Source organism: Cupressus sempervirens, chromosome 9 (assembly GCF_028749045.1).
Source record: "Cupressus sempervirens isolate cs-2001-9-10 chromosome 9, ASM2874904v1, whole genome shotgun sequence".
NCBI classification, from domain to species: Eukaryota; Viridiplantae; Streptophyta; class Pinopsida; order Cupressales; family Cupressaceae; genus Cupressus; species Cupressus sempervirens.
Window position 1 is genome coordinate 544,943,908 of NC_143126.1, and position 21,610 is coordinate 544,965,517.

At 32.9% G+C, this 21,610-nt stretch overlaps 1 protein-coding gene across 4 annotated transcripts; it reads right to left on the reverse strand.

Moving 5' to 3' along the window:
* Positions 1 to 5,766: 5,766 nt before the first annotated feature.
* LOC149539797 (uncharacterized) lies at positions 5,767 to 9,947 on the reverse strand. 4 transcript variants are annotated; one of them, XM_089800983.1, is made up of 3 exons: positions 9,795 to 9,947; positions 8,105 to 8,241; positions 5,767 to 7,951 (listed from the first exon to the last, which is right to left on the reverse strand). In XM_089800983.1, the coding sequence occupies exons 2-3, from the start codon at positions 8,196 to 8,198 to the stop codon at positions 6,204 to 6,206; spliced, it is 1,842 nt and encodes a 613-aa protein (XP_089657109.1). In that variant the 5' UTR covers positions 8,199 to 8,241; positions 9,795 to 9,947; the 3' UTR covers positions 5,767 to 6,203. The 4 variants fall into 4 exon arrangements, with proteins under 4 accessions (XP_089657109.1, XP_089657110.1, XP_089657112.1 ...); XM_089800984.1 differs by having other exon boundaries at positions 8,105 to 8,235; positions 9,795 to 9,943; XM_089800986.1 differs by lacking the exon at positions 9,795 to 9,947 and adding an exon at positions 8,579 to 8,986 and having other exon boundaries at positions 8,105 to 8,235.
* Positions 9,948 to 21,610: the final 11,663 nt, after the last annotated feature.

Consider the following 21,610-nt stretch of genomic DNA (forward strand, 5'->3'; position numbering starts at 1 on the left):
TTAAATGGGGAATTAATTGAGAAAAAGAATTAAATAAAAGAAATTAAAATTAATAACAATAATAAAAATAATAAATAAATAATAATAATAGAAATAATAAAAGAATTAAAATAAAAGTTATAAGTCTACCTAGGAGTAAACGCACCTCTTGATTGCACATATGTCAACAACATAGGAGTTAGTGCACAAATTAAGCACATGGTGTCTACAACCTTTTGACTCATCTAGAAGGTTGGAAAAGACTCTTGCTTAGTTGTCAACATCTTTTGGTTGTTTCTAGAGACATTCTAGGTGCTTCCTGAGAGTTCTTAATATTCAGGCACTCTTAGAAGCTTGGGGAGCGTTTTTGGAGGACCGGAGAACGTTGGAGAAGGAAGGAGCTTGCTCTATGGATTCTAAGGAGAAGTGATTTAGCATCAATGTCCAGGTAGACACTTGTGAATTTCGCAAATGTTATTTCCGCTTCTTGCACTTTCTATCTTCTTCGTGTCTTCTGAATGCTTTCTGAGGATTTTTATATCTTGGTTATATGTATTCTTGTTATGGGTAGTTAAATTCTATATGAAAAAATCTCACATGCGTAGATCTGAGGAATCTACGGGGCTAGGGTTTTCAGATGCGTTCGGACAAACCTATTAGATGGATTAATGGGTAAATTTAGAGAACAATTTTTTTTTTTTTTTAAATTCTTAACTTATAGATTTAGAAAGCCTTGTTTGTTTAAAAACTATGTATATGTCCTCTTTTCAAATTATGCAAATCTGCATATGTGTGTGTGTGTGTGTGTGTGTGTGTGTGTGTGTGTGTGTGTGTGTGTATATATGTATGTATATATATGTATGTATATATATATGTATGTATATATATGTATATATGTATATATGTATATATATATATATGTATATATGTATATATATATGTGTGTGTATATATATATATATATGTGTGTGTGTGTGTATATATATATGTATATATATATATATATATGTATATATATGTATATATATATATATGTATGTATATATATATATATGTATGTATATATATATATATATGTATATATATATATATATATACATATATATGTATATATATATATATATGTATGTATGTATATATATATTATTGAAAATGTTGTACTACTTAGTAATATTCTATGTACTTATATACATATATATACATATACATATATACATATACATATATACATATATACGTATATACATATGTTTATTTTTAAAAATGTGACAATGAAAAATACATATTAAAACAATCTGGATCGCGCGCATGCTATAAATATTTTTTGAAAAACGTTATAAAAATAAAATTATATATATATATATAAGGATGGGGGGGGTTTTACCCCACCTCGTCCCCTTTTAAGATTGTCGGCAGTCCGTGCCTGTTGTTGCAGGTACTGCGACTGCTGTCGCAGGCCCTACGACAGAGGCAGGACTGCATGGCACTACCGTATGCAACGTTGGCAGCGGCTTTAAAGCCTGTGCCATGCTTTAGATCGCAGAGACAATACTTTTATTTTATAAATATACATCATTTTATAATATGATGCAATTCGGTTATTAATAGCTTTTCATAATATTGTAAGTTATATATATATATATATATATATATATTATTATTAAATCACATATTATATATATATATATATATATATCCAGTGTTTGACTTTAACATTGTTACTTTATAAATGTTAAATGTTGATAATTGTTAAATATGAATTATCAATTTAATAATAATTTGCTAATTATTGTTAGATCGAAAAGAGATATTAAATTCATTAAAAATAATGAATCTAGTATTGTAGATTTATTAATAAATTTGTTTAAAATTTAACTTATTAGTATTTATTAACAAGTTATTATTAGATTATTTTGACTATTAATGAATTAGAAAGTAGTTGATTTTTAATTTAAGAAATTATTGCTAAATTATTAATCGACTGTTATCCATTGACTTGTTAACATAGATATGTAATTATTAATTAATTTAATTAATGCTAGAATTAATTAAATTTAATTGATAATTAGGTTATACAATGAAGTTTTAATTGATTTGATTTAATTGAAAGTTGTTAAGCCTTATCCTAATAATTTGAATAAGGGGGAACACTTCTTCTAGAGATAAGGAAGTTTTATCTAATCATTAATAACATTGATTTAATTAAAACAAAGTGAATTGTTTATTAAGTAAATAATTATCTAGGGAATTGTTCTATATCATAATCAAAGGGATAGATGGGTCGACTTGTAGATTAATGAAGAACCTTATACACTTGAAATATATATTTGAAAACGAAAACTAAAACCCCACACTTAATTCAACTATGCAATTTTAAACAAACCTGAACTTGTGCTTGCATCTTGTGTTTTCTCTATGCTTCTTGTTTTGGGGTTTTGGGTTGACTAGTTGTTGACCAGTTATAGGACGCTTGGGGGTTATGATTGTGATGTCATAATGATATCTTTTGATCTCGATCTTTTTAAATTCAACCATGGTTATGTGATGGCATGCTGATTGATATTGTCTTCAGTCTTCTTGTTTAAGCTGTGATTTATGTAATCTTTTTATGAGTTATCGATCAGTTGTATTGGATTACTTTCCAGTTACTTGATGGGCTTGATTTGTTATCTGATCTTGATGATGTCAGGTTGTGACATGTTTTGACTCAACCATTTTGGAGTCTTCGATCAGTATTACTTTGAGATACTTTTTGGTTGCTTGTTAAGAACCAATGACTATTGTGATTATCAGTGATACCTTCAGTTGCCAATAGAGAATTGTTCTGGTCATGATAATCTATGGATGCTTTTCTTTTGCTCATGGAGATTTGATGCTCTTTTGTGGATTATCTTTGGTATTTGTTCAGTCGCTTGTATAGGACTATGGTGATTTTGTGATTTATGATTCCATGAGCTTAGGGTAGGTTATCTACTTGTAGTGTCGAGAAGTGGCTTGCAATGGGGGTCGGGGCCCTAAGAGGCTGCCAGGGTAACTCATTTTAAGTTGTCTTAATGAGTGAAAACATTACACCTAATACTGACTTAATGAACCTAATAAGATAATTGTTTGTTCTCGCCCATGCCTCGAGTGCTAGTACAGACTAGGATGGGAGTAGAGAGAACGCTTGGTTGCGACCTTGCATTCTGTATTATGCCTCGTCTGTATGAGAGGATACTAGTGGCCGCATAGGGATCACTAGGGGGTCGGGGTCTATTCGGAGACTACTAGGGTAACTCTAGCATGATCCATGCGATGACACTTTCCCACTTGCATAATAGGTTTTCTACATGTCTTTGTTGTGCCTCTGGGATTAGATGTCGATTTGTGTTGGAACCTTTGAGTTAGTATACTTTTAGGATTCTTGAACTTAGAGAGTATTTGTGCTATGTGATTTGATAACCTATTTGGGACTTGAGATTATCTCCTCAGCGCGGTGGGAGTGGACCATTTAGGTTCCACACGATTGGGTGGTAGTGCTTTTTCACTCTTACCATATGAGATCCATCAGAGACACCATGGCTGATGCATTCTTTGATTTTGATGGTGGACACATATCCTTACATTGATGATTTGCATATGTTAGATGATGTTATCTTATTCTTTACTTTGCATGTTATATTTTTTTTTTTGCATATGATGTAGTATGATTTAGGAGTGACATTCCTACTATGTTAATACCGATGATCCCTTCGGTAATTTGGAATGTTACACACAGAGGGATGGCTAGGGCCCACGATGATCTAATGATGCTATTTACGGTTGGGAGGAACTGTGCACTTAGATAATTATGTTTGATATATGGTTATCTTTTATGATGGATGTTTATATCTTCTATGATGATGTATCATGTATGACATGTGGTTTCATTTACCTTATTGCACTTGCATCATGGAATAGTATAGGATGATGATGTACTTTATTCTCACGTATGTATATTCTTTTAAGCCTTTCATACCTTGTGGCATGTACAGTCGATGATTGAGCATTCAAAGATGTAATGTATGAACGTTGGACTTTTCATTATTATTTTATGTGGATGTAGTATTAGATGGATTCATTAATATTAGTTGATTTAGATGTAATTCAATGTTAAGGGATTCTTAAAGAATGTAACATGTTATGTATGTTTATGTTTACTTTCAATTAAATGATGTTGTTGCTTTCGCTACTATGTTTCAAAAACAAAAAATGCTACCAAACTTAGTGAAACTTTAAGTTAATTCTTTGGATCACTTGGCAAGGCGTTACAAGAACAATGATTTGTGGGTGAGTAGAAGTGAGTCTAAGCTTGCAAGAAGTTGGGAAAATAGAAAGAGAACAATTTGGAGAAAACATGTGAACTATGCTCATGTGATGGGCAAGGGAAAGAAAAAAATAATCAAAGCTAAACCAAAGAGGTTAGTTTATGATCAACCAAGGAGTTAGAAGTAAATGTAGAAATTATTTGAAAAAATATGGAGTTACCTAACATAGTGAAAGGGCACACCATGTCCTCATTCTTGGTAAAGGCAATTTTGCATCACCTTAAAAAAATAGTTAGGCTCTCTTGTCTTCTTTGTTTTGTTTTACATGAAACCATAATTAGATAAAAACTAGCTCTAAACCAAGAGGCTTTAGATGCTAAAATGTATCATAAATAATTTATCAAAGGCCACAAGGTGAAAGGGGGTGTTTTTTCAATTTCAGTCAAAACTACAAGGTTTTGGGAGAAACAAGGTAGAAAACAAGTGTTGACTATAGTATAAGAAATTATTGGAAATATTCATACCATCTAGCAAGTTTGGAAACACTATATGCTTTATGCGAGAACATAACTAGGGTTACAATAAATTCACATTGATATGGGTAAAAACTAGTTGTAAACTAAGAGGTTTCAAATTCTAAACTAACTTTACTAATTGTAAATATATTTTTCAATATTCTAAGTATTTCAAAAAAAATCAATTTTCTATTTAAGTATCAATTTACACAAAAAATTATTGACATCAAATATTAATTTAAGTTCACATTCTAAGAAAGACTATTTTTTATAAAACTTCAATAAGCTTTGTGAGATTTTTAAAAATTATTTTAAAGCGGATGGTTCCAAGGCTTCATAGTAGAGTTCAATCTAAAAGATTAAGTCCCAAAGTTCATGGAAGGTAGTGGTCTCTCATAATTATAATTACTCTTCATATTCAATTCAATGATAAACAAATATTAAACATTTAATTGTAAAATAAAAATGAAAGTGTCAGTTAATTGTATTGTTGTTATGAATTGTGAAAATCTAGTGTACTTTATTAACTAGTGATAGAAACAAATATTGAAAATATAAGATGATAAACAGATGATTTTAAAAAAATACCTAAATGAATACAACAATTTCTAATCTCCACCCTCAAATTTACAACTTTAATTTAAAAATATATTTACTCCGCCCTTAAAGAACCCAGACCATCTTAGAGAAGTCAAAGCAGGGATGATATAGATTTTCTTCAACCTTTTCAATTAGAGACAAAATAGTATTGTCAGGTAAGGATGGCAGCGTTCAAAGCACAAATTTACAACTTTACCTGAGACTGCCAGAACCTCCCATTTTTGTATAAAGCTTCCGACCCAACCCTGAAAAACTGAGAAGACGAAGACTTACACAAAATAGTGGTAAGATTGACCAAACTCTAAATTCTTGCCTCTAGCTAAGGTGAGAACCTTAACTCGCAATCAATGCCTTCACTCTCCCACGATTATTCTAAGGATGAAATCTTTTGAACTAAAATTAAAATTTATCCTCCACTTTATTAGTTCTTACATAAGATCCGCAATAAATAAATAATTTCAAAACAACATAAATAATTTCTCAGTCACAAAACAGTGCTGCAAGGACCAGCCAAGCATGCAATGCTGAAGAGGATAAAGGGCATTAAAAGCCCAAACTTCTAGAGAACAGTAAATTATAGGAGCAAAATACTCAAGTCCTCAGCAGGATTTCATAGTGTGGAGTGGTGATGATGATATCTTTTCTGCGATATCCTAACCATTCTCCAATATCCTTGGTTGTAGTAAATCAAACCAACAGACATTTCAAAATTAAACATACTTTACTCAGAATTAAGTCAAATGTGAATAATAATGCCGCCTTATGAGAATACCCACAAACTTACTCATACACTATACAATAATACTTTGCAAAATGCATGCTTTCAAATAGCTAGAGGCCTAGATCTAGCTCTACCACCATCCAGAATGGTAAATAGGAATTTCTGCCACCTTGAAATTTGTGAGGTGCTGATTCCAAAATTGTTAGGCTTCTTTCCCACTTCCCTTTGCAATTTTTGAAGAGATTCCTGCAATCTCTTGTTCTTATCCATCAATGCATCCAGAGTAAAACAGAGCTGCCTTATTGCTTCTCTTTTTTGTTCATCTCTCTCGAGCAACAGAAGCTCCTGTGCTCTGTTTCCTTCAAGTAACTGATAGACCTTCTTTTGTAATTCCCCAATTCTCATGTTCTGTTCCATAACTAATTTTTCTTTTGTTTCCATTGCGATCTCAACATTCTTACTTTGTGTAGAGAGCTTTACATTCTCCTCTTGCAACTTTAAGAAGTTCTGTTTGAAAACTTGCAGTTGTTGAACATTAACCTCTGTTTCATCCCTCAGTTTTGTGTTCTCTGCCACAAGACCATATATTTCCCTTTGCAATTCCTCTATTCTCAAGTTCTGTTCTGATACGAATTCTTCTTTAGAATCTTCAGCAGTTTCAACATTCTTTTCCTCATTTTTATTTTTCAGTTTGGTGTTTTCTGCTTTGATGGCATCTAACTCCAGTTCCCTATCACACACCTCGCCTTGCAATTCCTTTATTTTGAAACTCTGTTCCAATACCAGATTTTCTTTAGCTTGCAATATGAATTCAGCTTTCATTTTCTCGTTCTTCTGAATATGCACAACACCTTCACGTTTATTGGCTCCATACATTTCATTCCGCAACCTCAAATTGCTTCTAGCCAACCTTGCAGCTTGTCCATTGACACAGCCAAGAACAAGTGACATGCTCTTGTAGCTTTTGTTCTCCTTTTGCAGGTTGCTGACCTTTTTTGTAAGAACTTTCAGCTGCTGTCCACTAATCTCATTTTCATTTCGCAGCTTGCTGTTTTCATATCTGATGAATTCTAGCTCCTTGTGCAAATCATTCCTTTCCCACACATTAACCTCATTTTCCTTCCTGAATTTTGTGTTCTCCGATTTAATGATTTCCAGCTCCTTTTGCAAAAGACTCCTATCCTGCACAACCAAAGACATCTCTTGTTTCCAGAAAGCCTTTTCCTTCCTCAATTTATTGTTCTCTATCTTCAAATGTTTAACCTGAATGTTTTTTGCCGTTGACTGTTTGACAAGAAGCACATTCTCATCTTGCAATTTGACTTGCATTTCTCTCAATTTGCTTCCAACAGTGTCAAACTCTGCAGGCTCCACAACATGGCTAGCTACTTCAGAATCTGAATAAGATAATGTGCTTTCAGATTCCAGATCGGAAGGTATCAGTCTTATAAATTCCTGGTCGGAATGTTTTCTGCTCCTTCGGTTGCAATCCTCTGGTTCTGGATCGTCTACTTCTGATACTTCTGAATCAGATTCATATGTTTCTTGCCTTTTGAGGAGTTCCTTAAACGGTTGATTCTTATCTCCTGAAGGCTGTTTTCTAAATGGACTCTCCCTGGGAGTTTCACAGGATAATCCATATTTAACTTGAAGGGGTTTAGGGACATTTTGTCTAATTTCCCCCTTGAGATGGTCCAGCTGCTCTGCCAATGAACGGTATGCCCTGTAATACTCTTCAATCATGCTAATGAGCTGCGGCCTCTTATGGTAGTAATTTTCAGCTCGTTGAGCGAAAGAATCAGCATCTGCTTCTATAAGACTCAACATGTTCTGAGTCTTCTCGTCTAGCTCTGGCAAATTGTCAACAAAATAATAGCTTGAAGCACTGGTTCAAATTGAGAAATTGACACACAGAAAACAAATTTTTTATCCTAGCACAATCATGTCAGAATGAGCCCTGCTGTTATTACTCAGATTTATAATCCCTAAAAAATTATAAGTACCTTCTAGAGCATTACGAAGCCATGCAGATTGTTTTGGACTGTTGCGGCTATCCCTCCACCAAGAATAGGAAGAGCTTCGGGAAAGTTGCTTCATCTTTAACAATATAAGGACTTATTCAGAATCACTTTACCTGGATCTTCAAACAATCATAGAAAATATTAAGAGGCTGTGAAAACTACTAAAGCAGAAAAACTGAAGAATTTTTAGACCAATTAAAGATCATAAATTTCCGAAAATATTAAAAGAAACAAAGTTTATGCGGAGGGGAAAAAACAGAAAAATGCATTCTCTAATATTTAAATAAACAAGACGACCTTAATAATAGAAACCTAAATGTATGCATGTCCGTAAGCCAAATAATCATGAGAGGTATAAGAAAGTTCACTACGATTTATACAGATGAAGCTTCAGGCAAATAGCAGATGATACAGCGCATAAGCAGATTGACTGTGTATCAAACTGAATTCTCTTACCTTGCTTTGATGCCCTGAGGATATATCACGGAGTTAAATCAACACAGTCAAAACCAGAAAGATATTTCCTTTAAAAAGATCAATATGGACTGGAAATTTCACGCATCAAAGTTTCAAGCCCGATAGAATCAAAATGCATTACAAAATGAGAAGGAATGACATCCATCCCTTATAAAACCAAAGAAATCTCACATTCACGCTTAGTCTGCGAGTCTGTATTAAACTCCAAAAATTGAAAGATGCCTTCTCTGTACAACAAACTGCCTATTCCAGTTTTAGAAAATGCATTTTCCCCATTTTCTCATCTATATGCAAAGAACGCAGAACACGTTAAAATCTTCACAACAGGCATAAGCAAATTTCCAAGAGATGAACGAAAGATGCCTGCTTGAACATCAAGCTGCCTAATCCAGATTTAGAAACACACTTTCCACCACTTTTTTATCTAGATGCAAAGAATATAAGCCACTTTAAAATCTTCACAATAGGCATAACATCAAAAAATAAATGAAAGATGCCTGCTCTCAACATCAAGCTGCCTATTTCAGTTCTCGAAAATGAAAGTTGTCGAAAATTCTCCGTCTTAAAATAGGCATAAAAATTTTCAAGAGATGAACGAAAGATGTCTGCTTGAACATCAAACTGCCTCTTTCAGTTTTAGACAATACACTTTCCCCCTATTTTCATCTAAATGCAAAGAACGCGGAACATATTAAAATCTTCACAATAAGCACAACAATGTTTCGAGAGACGAACGAAACATGCCTGCTTGAACATCAAACTGCCTATTCCAGGTTTAGAAAACGCGTTTCCCTCATTCCACCCCACCCCGCCCCCTATTTTCATCTAGATGCCAAGACCGCAGAGCTCTTTAAAATCTCCACTATAGCCATAACATATCTTCAAAAAATAAACAAAAAACGCCTGCTCTCAAATCAAGCTGTCTATTTCACTTCTACAAACCGAAAACTTCCCCATTTTCATACAAATACCACATTTTAAATCTCCTACTTTTGAGATCTCCAAAAGACGAATGAAAAACTGACATGACAAGGAAAAGAAAGAAATTTTCATTCACAAAGCACCAGCAAACCAAAACAAATTCTCCAAAACAGAAAATCAGTCAAAATACTGACAAATCAGAGCACAAAAGGCACAAAAGAAGGTTCAAAACCTGGAAATTCGAGAAAAAGCATGGATTGCTACAGAGGCTTACCAGATTCATCTACAGGATCTTCAGATGAACTCCAACTCTGTCCTGCAAACACTGTTTCCACTTCTAAGAGCGCCTCACATTTAGAAGCTGAAATGAGGGCCCATAGTTCCGATGCAACGGTCATGCAGATAAACATAAAAAATAACAAAAATAATAATCGACGTTTCCCTAAAGATCAAGAATTTGTTCGAATAACCCTTACGCGCTGACGTGGAGCTCCATCGTATCGGGAGAGCGACACGTGTACGGGAAGAGTGCGCGCATTTTAAGCGATTCAAAATAAAATTTGCCTATTTTTGGTCAGAAATCGCGGTTCTCCCATTTATTTTTGTTTTGTAGGTATTAATTTGTTGTTTAATATATGAAGAGGTCAAAACATGGGTTTGTCATGTTGTCCAACGGTCCTAAGTTTAACAAAGATGTGATGTGTGTATTTCCCAAACTCTTTGTCAGTTGAGTTAAAATCATAGTCAGCGCCGGATGATCCGGATCGTCTATTCTTTGGTAACTCCGTTGAAAATGAATTCTTGGTGTGTTGATTTTTTATTGGCACAAGTTTTGTGGAAGGATAATTTCTAGATTAATGTTCTCCTCCTAAATAGCTATCCAAGTCATACACAATTAGTTTATATATACCTCTATATATATTACGTCGAGAGTAATCATTCTTGAGGCTCCTATTTTCATTTTCATAAATCCTAACTGTGATTAAAACTAGCTTATATATACTTCTATATATATTATGCCGAGAGTAATCGTTTTCGAGGTCCCTATTTTCATTTTCATAAATTCCAACTGTGATTAAAATAACTTTGGGATTAAATAAAAATAGGCGCCTCAAGAACGATTACTCTCGGCGTAATATATATAGAGGTATATATAAGCTAGTAATATTTAATTTGGAAGTTTGTAACCGCTCCCAATTCTTTTTTATTGACAAAGAATCTTGGCATATTCCCGTGCTGAGCATTTGCGCTGCCATTGTATAGAACGTCTCTCGGTGTAATTAATTAAAATTGAAATCTAAATCAAAGTAAAATATTATAACTAATTTTGAATTTCAGTTTACATCTACATCTAAATCTAAATGAAAATGTAAATAAAAAATAGAAATCTCACCTGCAAAAATGTTACTCCAAAACTTCAATCTACTCCTATTCAAAAACTCCAATCTAATCCTCCAATAACCTCAACCTCTTCCTTCCTGTAAAAACATAAAATGAAAATGAAATGAGGAGCCTTAGTTTTATAACTTCTGAGAGGCTCCTCATATCCCCCAACAGACGTCTCTTCACATTCCACGAATTTGTTTCAAATTCCCCCACTCCCTGCCAAAAAAAAGCATGAATGTGCATGCAAAATTATATTTAACAAAAAAAAAATCATATTGAAATTATTTTGCCCCTATTTTTTCGGGCCCTATTTTTTCGGGTCCTACTTTTTCGGGCCCTACTTTTTCGGGCCTATTATTTCAACCTCCATTTGGCTTCCTATTATTTCGGCCAGCTATTATTTCGGAAATTCTTTTTTAATAATTAATTTGGAAGTTTGTAACCGCTCGCAATTCTTTTTTATTGACAAAAAATCTTGGCATATTCCCATGCTGGGCATTTGTGCTACCATTGTATAGAACGCATCTCGACGTAACTAGAATGAATGTATGTATATGCAAGACAAAATCTATAATGTGAAGTTGTTATTTGGCATCATGAAGATAAGGGAGAGTGGAGAGAGTTCTAAATTATATCATCATTATGATTGTTTTTAGATTATACTGTATAGTATTTTGAATTGGATTACACTCTATGATTTATTTTTATCGACATTTTTGCTCATCTTTTGATCTTTTGACTATTCACACCTTCCTGAAACCCTATCTCACCCTCTCCCCTACACCCACACCCTGGCCACTCCCTATTCATTTTCAACCTTTGTTAGTCTACAATTTACTCATGTTACTCTTGCAACTCTCTCACTCTTACCCTGATGATGGATAATGGAACTGATGCAATCAATATACTATACAATATAATCCACAAGCAAAGCATAATCATTTAAAGATTTTGAATATTTATTATTGTTAATTCAACATCTAATATGCAAATTTTAATTACAAGGGCATTTGAAATTTATAATGCATGGTAAAGAATTGTAACATCCAACTTTAGAATTATTAGTGTTGTACAATAGTTTTTGGGATTTGATTATTTTGGATTTTTTTTCCTATCAATGTTTCTCATCACACTTTGTGATCTAGAGATTATTGATTCTAGTAACTAATTTGTTCCACTAGTATTGTTTATACAAAGACTCACGACATTTATTCAACCATATCTTAAACATCTATTGTGTATCAAAAAGTACATTCATGAAACATTAACTCGATATAAATCAAAATCAAAGCTAAATAAAGGTCTTGTTCAACAATTCAACTTGAAAGATCAAAATCATGTCATGATCCCCTATCTAAGAAGACTAAATGAATGCTCCCAATTGCAAGAAACACCCCTAAAGTGACAATCCTTAGAATGATAGTGATGAATTAACCTAGTCGATATGCAACTTTGATGAATTGAAATCTAATTATATTGAATGGTCTAATCTGCATGCTCAATTTGATATGAATTTTCCATTTTGATGATGTAATTCCAAACTAAGAACTTAGAAGAACTAAATGCTCAAGTTATTTGACTATAGTATGGATGTAGATGAAAGTTGATTATTTTCTCTATGAATGCATTGCACTTATAGGATTTTCCCAAGGGTGGGGGTAGATTGAATTAACCATGATTAGATGAGAGAGGTTGAGTTGTGTTTCAAATATCAGGACATGATGACAAAATAAATAGCTAAGATAGCAAAGGCAAAATGAGTGTGATGAAGAGGCACAGGGAAATGAAGGTTTCTTAGCCACAACACACAATAAGTCCTTACTCTCTTCCTTCAATAATCACCGACCCCATGTTCAAGCCATATAATACTTCATTGAGTCATTTGTAGACTCTAAGACTCCTGTAATAAGTCAATTGCTTGAAAATTTGTATGACAGGATCCTAGGGACTCAAGCCTTCATTCTACTCCTCCTTGCAACCATGTGGAAAGTAATGAACTTAATAGTTTAGGCATGGATAGGCCCTTATACTAGCATCAACCTTCAAATAGGATCCAAATTATAAAGGTTTCAAATCTCATTCTTTTTTTTGTAAGGGATTCACTATATAATAGACCTAATGGAGACCTAACTCAAGTAGCCCTCCACACTCACCTTTGCATTCCTGATTTTAAAAATCTTCTAACAACCTTATAAATACATTACATTTTCTAGTAGACTTTTGGGAGAACTACAGGATTTCAAGATTTTGGACTTGGATCCCTCCTTTGACCTGATCAACCCACCTACTTGCATAATAGACCTGATAGGCTTAATTAGGGTCAATTACAAAGGAATGCCTATAAATTTGTTGAATTCCTTTGAACCAATTCTTGGAAAAATATTTCCACAACACATTAATGACAACTCCACACCCACATTTCACCTATGCATTCTCCTTTGCATACTATATACAATTTTGTCTTATTACAAGTGCTGGTCACATCCAAATTCCTAGTTAGGACTCAAATATTCTTCTAAGTGCACTTAGATTCTTGCATGAAACCTTTTAATATTTTTAGGGGGAAATTGGAAGCACTCAACAAGATATACAACAAATCAGACTTCCACTTTCTAAACATTCAAATACAAGAGAAAGAGGGGCTTCCAAACATAACTCTCAATATAACCCAAGTTAGATTAGCAAAACCCAAATAGGATAGAGGGATAACAATACTAAACTTGAATTATATCAAGGAAGAATGTAAAATTTTCCTCTTTTACAATGTCAACTAATTTAAGATGTACAATGTGAGTGTGAATTGAATTAATTGACAAGAGCAAGATAGATCTACATGTTGAATATATGAAATCAACCCAATTAAAATATAACTAGCTTATATATACCTCTATATATATTATGCCGAGAGTAATTGTTCTCGAGGCCATATCATAATAAATGCATCAAATTATACCATGCTTTGCTAAGAAATGATAACCAAGAGCATAATAAGAAGCCATATCAGAAGGAGATAGTGGATCTTCCTTAGTCACTATGTTGCCACTAATAAGTTTGACATTTTCATCATGAGTAGAAGCAACAACAAAGTTATTAGAAAGAGGATTTGTTTTAGATTTTAGAATGAAAGATTAGAAACTCTATACTCTCCAATCAAAGTTGGTGTGAAATCTAAGGATCCCCAATCATCTTTCGAAAGGAAACTTGTAGAAGGAGGATCATCATTAGATTATTGATCTTTTTTTTCCTCAATATTTAGATAATTAATTATTTTGATGTTTGCATGAAGAGTTTGCATCAAATTATTGTAGATAAACTTGACTTTTTGATGAAGAGTTGAAGGAATAACATGCAAATTATGGATCCAAGGTCTACCCAAAAGAAGGCTCTAATTAAAAGGTTTAAGCATGACATGAATAGGAGTATTCAAAATAACCATACCTGCTTCAATAGGTAAAGTGAGGATGCCAAAAGTTTTCTTAGAAATATATCAAAACCATGTATGGGAACATTGTCAGGTGAAATATTTGAAGGATCAACTTTAATCACTTTTAGTGTGTCTACACTAAGAGATATAATCATAAACTCATTATTAATTAAGGTTCTTTGAATGAGGTTACCATTGATGAGTATATATACCATAAGAGCATCATAGAAATCTTAAATTTCTTTATAAGGAAAATCATCTTGAGTAAACATAATTCAATGGAGAGTTGGGGGTAGCATTCATGCATTGCAAAAAGGAATTGATATTAACTTGATTAGGAGGTGTAATTGGAAGTAAGGTTAAAGAATTTTGTAAGGTTTAATGATATGTAGGGGATGTTTGAAGAACTAAAAGCTAATTATTTTGAATGATCTCATCTATGTGCTCAATTTAATATGAATTTTCCATTAAGATAATATAATTACAATATAAGAACTCAAAATGAACTAAATGCTCAAGTTGTTTGACTATAGTATGGATGAAAATAAAAGTGGAAGATCTTCCATATGAATGCATCATATTTATAGGATTTTACCAAGGGTGGGGGATAGAAAGAATTAACCATGATTAGATGAGAAAGGTTCATTTGTGTTTTAAATATTGGGATAGAATGACAAAATAAAGAGATAGGATAGAAAAGGCAAAATGAGTGTGATGAAGAGTCACAGGGAAACAAAGGTTCTCTTAGCTACAATCCATAATAAGCCCTTACCCACATACTTCAATGACCACCTACCCCATATTTAGGCCATATAATACTTCACTGAGTCATTTATAGACTTAAGACTCCTATTAGTCAATTGCTTGATAATTTGTGTGACAAGGTCCTAAGGACTCAAGCCTCCACTTGACTCCTCCTTGCAACTGTGGAAAATTACCAACTCAATAATTTTTTTCATAGATAGGCCCTAATACTAGCATCAACCTTCATTTTGGCCCAAATTTTAAAGGTTAAAAACCCCATTATTTTCTTCTCAAGGATTTCACTATGTAACATGCCTAATGGAGACCTAATTCAGTTAGCCCTCCACACTCACCTTTTCACTCCTAATTTGAAAAATCTCCAAACAACCTTATAAATAAACCACATAATCTGATAGCCTTTTGGGAGAACTAGAGGATTTCAAGGTTTTGGACTTGGGTCCCTTCTTTGACTTAGTCAACTCATCTACTTACAGAATAGATGTAATAGGCCTAATTAGGGTCAATTTTATTGTAGAAAATAGAATCATCTAATTAAATTGTCCCTCTTGTCTTTGTAACAACCCTCACTTGAACAATGTTTCCCAAAGACAAACCCCACCTTTACATCATCGATCATTACACTTTCAATATTAGGATCATATTAACTAGACCCTTTCACTGTTTGTTAAAAATTCATCAACAAACTCCCAACTATATGTTCCATGTGACTAACCTAAGTTCACCATGTTCTCCTTTAATGCAACAACCTTGCTCAAAAGGAACTTAATAAAAAAATGTCCACCTAATGCTAAACTCTAAAAATTGATAGCTCTCAACATAGATCAAGTCTTCCCCCTTTACATAGTTTCAACATTAAAAATGAATGCACACCTTCTATTTGAACCAAAGGCATTTGGAATACAATATTCTTAATTGTAACTATCACTCTTATGGGCCACTAACACTCGACATCTTAATTAAAGACTTTAGACTATTCAAAAGAAATTCAAAAGATCATGATAAGAAAATTATTACAGATTTTTAGGATCTATAAAATTGATCATTTACAATAATGAAGACACACATCTTAAGTAATCAATAAAATTTCAATAATCATCCATCTTTGCCAAACCTAATTTCTTACCACATAAATCTAGATCAACACTCTATCATTAATAACTTCCACACTACCAAACATGAAGCCAATCACTCTAGTTGTATTTAGGATAACTTCGTTAGTGACATTATTATTAGGAATACAAGTTTTGTTGGCACTTGGATATGATAGTTATGTGTTGTATTGGTGACAATTTTTATCGATGTCAACATATATTCTTGAGTTCATGACAAACAGAGATTATGTAGATCACAGAGGTTTATTTGAACAAAAAAATTTGGCACAAATAAAATTATGTTATGTGAGGTTATTATGTTCATGGATGAGTATAAATACTATATATACATTTTCTTATGTTTATGTTGAGGTTTGGCTAAGTTACAGTTCATTTTGTGAAGACTAGTAGCAGACCAACAAGCACAAAATATTGTAGCGACAAATGTTGGGAAATTGGTTGTATCTTATGAGTGAAGTGAAAGTAAGGTTAGAAATCTTGGATCATGGTTGAATGCATGTTCATTAAACTATGATTATGATAGAAATAATTATAGGTCATTTTGGAGAGGTCACCCAAAAGTTAAACGTGTGATATGTTCTATTGGCAGTTGGTTATATTGATGTAATGTGTTGATCATTATTGAAGATTGTGTTAATTTAATTATAACGTGGGGCAACCTTATTGTAATATTTTTAATGATCCTCTAGAAGGCATGTGTGCCTTAGTGAGGTCCTATGTAAATGTAATAAATTATACATTAGAGAAGATTTAATGGGCGGGTCTAATTAGCTATTTAAATAGAGTATAATAGAAAGATGTTTTCCTTTGCTTGGATATCATAGTGATGATCCATGTGTTGTTTTTAGGGTGATATGATGCAAGATTGAAGGATGGATAATGATAGAAGAATAGAGATTGATGTTGGAACATGGTATTGGGATTCAAAGGAACTATATTGGCAATTTAGTTACAGTCTTGGTTAGTTTAGTGTATTGGATTTATTATCCTAAAGATCCAGTATTCATTGTTGATTGAATAAATTTGAACAACATGTTTAGTGACCTTCCTATCAATCGTTAACAAAGTTATAACCTTCTAACAAGGGTTCAAGGTCTCCCAACAAGGACTGTTGTATTGATTGCATTGTAATTGGCTCCTAACAAGGTCACATTCTTTCATAAGGAACTTTTATATTAGTACAATATCTTGTGGGTGTCATCCCCACCGGGTTTTACCCTTTGATCAAGGGTTTCCTTATGCAATAAATTATTGTGTCATTGTGTATGGTTTGTCTCTTATTATGCTTCATTTTTTTGTTTGTTGAAGTTGGATATAAGCTTAATTTGGTCATAACTAAGTCACCCCCTCAGTTGTGTCTATGGACTTTATGTTTTAACAATTTGTAATAGACAATCAGGTCCTCTTTGATCAAGAAATCTTACCATATTGAGGAGATCCATGGCATTCAAGAAAGAGACTTTGATATTTGATGGATACAACTATGGCAGTTGGAAGAATAAGATGCAAACTCATTTGATCGGCATGATAATTGACTACTATTGATTACAAAGGTTGAAATTATTGTAAAGAAAGAAAGTGATCTGCCCTCATATACATATGATAAAAAGAAGATCTCTATGTACAATATGTATACAAGAGAAGCACTAATCTTTTCACTTATAGAATCAAAATTTCTTGAGGTAAAAGCTAAAAATCTTGCTCATGAAATTTGGATTAGATTAGAAAGATTTTATGAAGGTGATGAGCACACAAAGAAGTATAGGTTATAGAATTAGAAATCAAAGCTTGAAAATGCTAGAATGCAAGAAGATGAATCTATTAAATCATATATTTAGAGAATTATTGAGATTTCCACAAGTATAAAGAGCTTTGGAGAAATAATATCAGAAGATGAGATATGCTATAAAATCTTGAGATCTTTAACCCCTGCTTATGATATTAAGGTGATTGCATTAGAAGAATGTATCCCTCTTATAAAAGATTTGAATAGAGAGAAACTAATTGGAAAATTGCAAGCATTTGAATCTAGTAGAATAGAAGATAGTGTGCCTAGATTTAAAATTGCTTTCAAAGCTAGTGTGCATAATGATAAGAGGATACTAACAAAAAAGTGCAAGTAGTAGTGTAGATTATGCTAGAGATTGGGAAGAAATACAAGAAGAAGAAAGGAAAATAGACAAGCTTGTCTCATTTATTGTAAAAAGAGAACCTAAAGGTAAGAAAGTTATTGTTTGTTGGCATTGTAGAGAATATGGTCACTTTTCTTTTAAATGTCCAAAAAGAGAATGAAAAGTTAACCCCAGAAATCCTTGCAAGTCAAAGATTCTAAAAGATTGTTTGTATGCAAGTGATGATGAAAATAAATTGAATAAAAAAAAACTTCTTAGATAGTGAAGATGAAGATGAGATAGGATTTGTTGTTATTAAAGAAGAAAGTCCTATAAGAGAAGAAAAATAACTTTTTATCATAGATTGAGACAAAGAAATATAATTGGTAATAGATAGTGGATGCTCACATCACGTGAGATGTGACGTAGATAAATTTATTGAGTTAAATAACTATGATGGTGGTGTAGTCAGAGTTGGTAACAATGTTTTATGTCATATTAAGGGAAAGGGATCTATTGCACTAGATGGTAAAACTAACATTGAGGGTGTATACTTTGTTGATGGATTGAAACATAACTTGTTGAGTGTTGGATAGCTTGTTGACAAGGGCTATCATCTACAATTCATTGAGAAGACATGTATAATCAATGATAAGAATGGAAAAATGATTGGTACAAGTACAATAACTAGAGGCATTATTTTTAAGTTCAATTCTACTAAGATAAGTTGTTTAGTTGCTAAAGTGGATGAAAGCTAGTTATGGCATAGAATATTTTTTCATATAAATTTTTATAATATTGTGAAAGTGATTAATAATAAACTATAAGAGATATACCAAATATTGTGAAACCTTCTAAAATGATGTGCAGGGAATTTGTGATGGCTAAACAAGAGAAGAGTTCATCTCCTAACAAGATATTGACTACTTTAGAGAAGTTGGAGATATTTTATACAATATTATGTGGCCCTACAAAAGAAAGAACATTCTATGGTGAAAGGTACTTCATTCTCTTTAGCGATGATTTTACATGAATGATATGGGTTGCATTTTTAAGAGAGAAATTGGAAGATTTTGAAATGTTTAAGATTTTGAAGATGAAAGTTGAGAATAAATGTGGTATGATAATCAAATGTTTAAGGTCTAATAGAAGAGGAGAATTTACATCAAATTAGTTTAATGCTTTTTGTAAATAAAATAGAATTCATAGATATATTTCAGCTCCTAAGACTCCACAATAGAATGGGATAATAGAAAGAAGGATGTAATAATGAGTGAGGAAGCTATAGAAATAATGTTAGAAGGGAATGCAACACATGTTTTATTGGAGAGAAGTGATTACCACCACAACATACACTATGAATAGAGTTTAGATCAAGAAAGGAATATGTAATATACCTTATGAATGGTTTGGTCATACACCTACTATGAAATACTTTACAATTCTTGGAAGAGAGTGTCACTTTAAGAGAGAAGATGATATAGGGAAGTTCAATCCTAGGAGTGATGAAGGTATCTTTCTTGGTTATTCTACTAAGAGTAAAGCATATAAAAGTTACAATTAGAAACTAAAGAACATTGTTGAGAGCGTAAATGTAAGAGTTGATACAAATATTTTAGGTGCAAGAAAGAATACTTGAATATGATTCAAATTATAATGAGAATAGTAAAATTTAAAGACCTAAGATCAATCAAAACACAAAACATGAATAGTTTTTTGAATTGTATAATGATGTACATGTACAAATTGAAGATGAACCTAGAGAAGAAAACACAAAAATATGTTTCAAGGAATCATCCTGAAGACCAAATCATTTGTAGTACAAAGAGAGTAGTAATGTAATACCCCACCAAGGAACCCAAAATAAATTAACCTAAAGTTTCACTAAGTTTTCCAAACATTTTTTTAAAAAATAATAATAAACAACAACAGATATAATATAGCAGAAGCAATAATCACATACATAAACACAAACCATAAAACAGATTACATCTCTTAAGGGTCCCATGACATTGAATCACATTTAAGTTCAATTAATAGTAAATCTAACACATAACCAAAATCCACATCATGGAATAATCACAAGTAAAATCCATTTAAATAATATACAATTGCATAGGATGCCACTTGGCATAATCAAAATGCATAATCATCCACTATAAAAGTCACAAGGTATGAAAATCTCAAAGAATATAAAACATCTCATAAGATCTTTGATAATCAAATATAGTACAACAAAATATAAATTCAACAGAATATGAGATCATAAAGAAAGGAAAACATGCACAGGTTGATGCAATGCAAGGTAGGAGAATCCCCAAAGGAGATGTCCTAGCCCCTAGCAAATAACCACATAGCGGAAGCACAACAAAATATAACAATAATGCAAGATCTGATACCAAATCACAACTCTTTATTCATATAATAACCATTTACATGCAATATGCTTGGTTGTAAGGCCTTCTACGTTACGACCAAATACAATAGCAATTAAAATAATATTTCTACAAGATCCCTCAAGATCCAATCCAAACCTAGCCAGTCCAGATCTGTAACATAACAACAATCTGGTAGAAACATCCAAGATCTCAACTTGCACTTGCAAGCCACCAAGCAACCTCCTTGTTTCTAAACCATAGCACTAGCTCTTCTCACAAACTTGCAACTCCAACACAATCCTATTGTAATTGCTTCACATTCAGCGCTCTATCCATAGACTCAGGAAAACTCACTCTTTAGCTACTCTCTAGACTCACTCCTTCGAATGAATGAATCCCTCCATGAATGAATGACTAAAAGACTCCACAAGACCCCCTACTTATACCCAACTAAGTCACAAGTCAGCCTAGAAATTACAAATTAATTAAACCCCTTGTATTAAATGCATATTTAAGCCACAAGTCAGCTCACAACAAACATTAAATACAAAATGTTAACCCTCACATTAACCTACAGTTAACACATGGTAACCACACAAAATAATTAGGACAAGCCCCAAGTTTACGATATAGATTTAAATGCACATAGAAGAGATAACCAAGACCACAAATAGGTCCACACAAACTCCCAGATTGATCCATGACATGATCACATGCTACATGCATTAAATTCACCAAGAACTACAATTGCCACCAATAGATTGCCGAGTGGAAGCAAACTCCCAAGCATTGTTGAACCCCCAATACATGTTGAGCACAATAGACCATGTTGAGCTTACAAACCATGTCGAGCTCCTAGACCATGCTGAGCTCTAAGACCATGATGAGCTCCATAGACCATGTCGAGCTCCTAG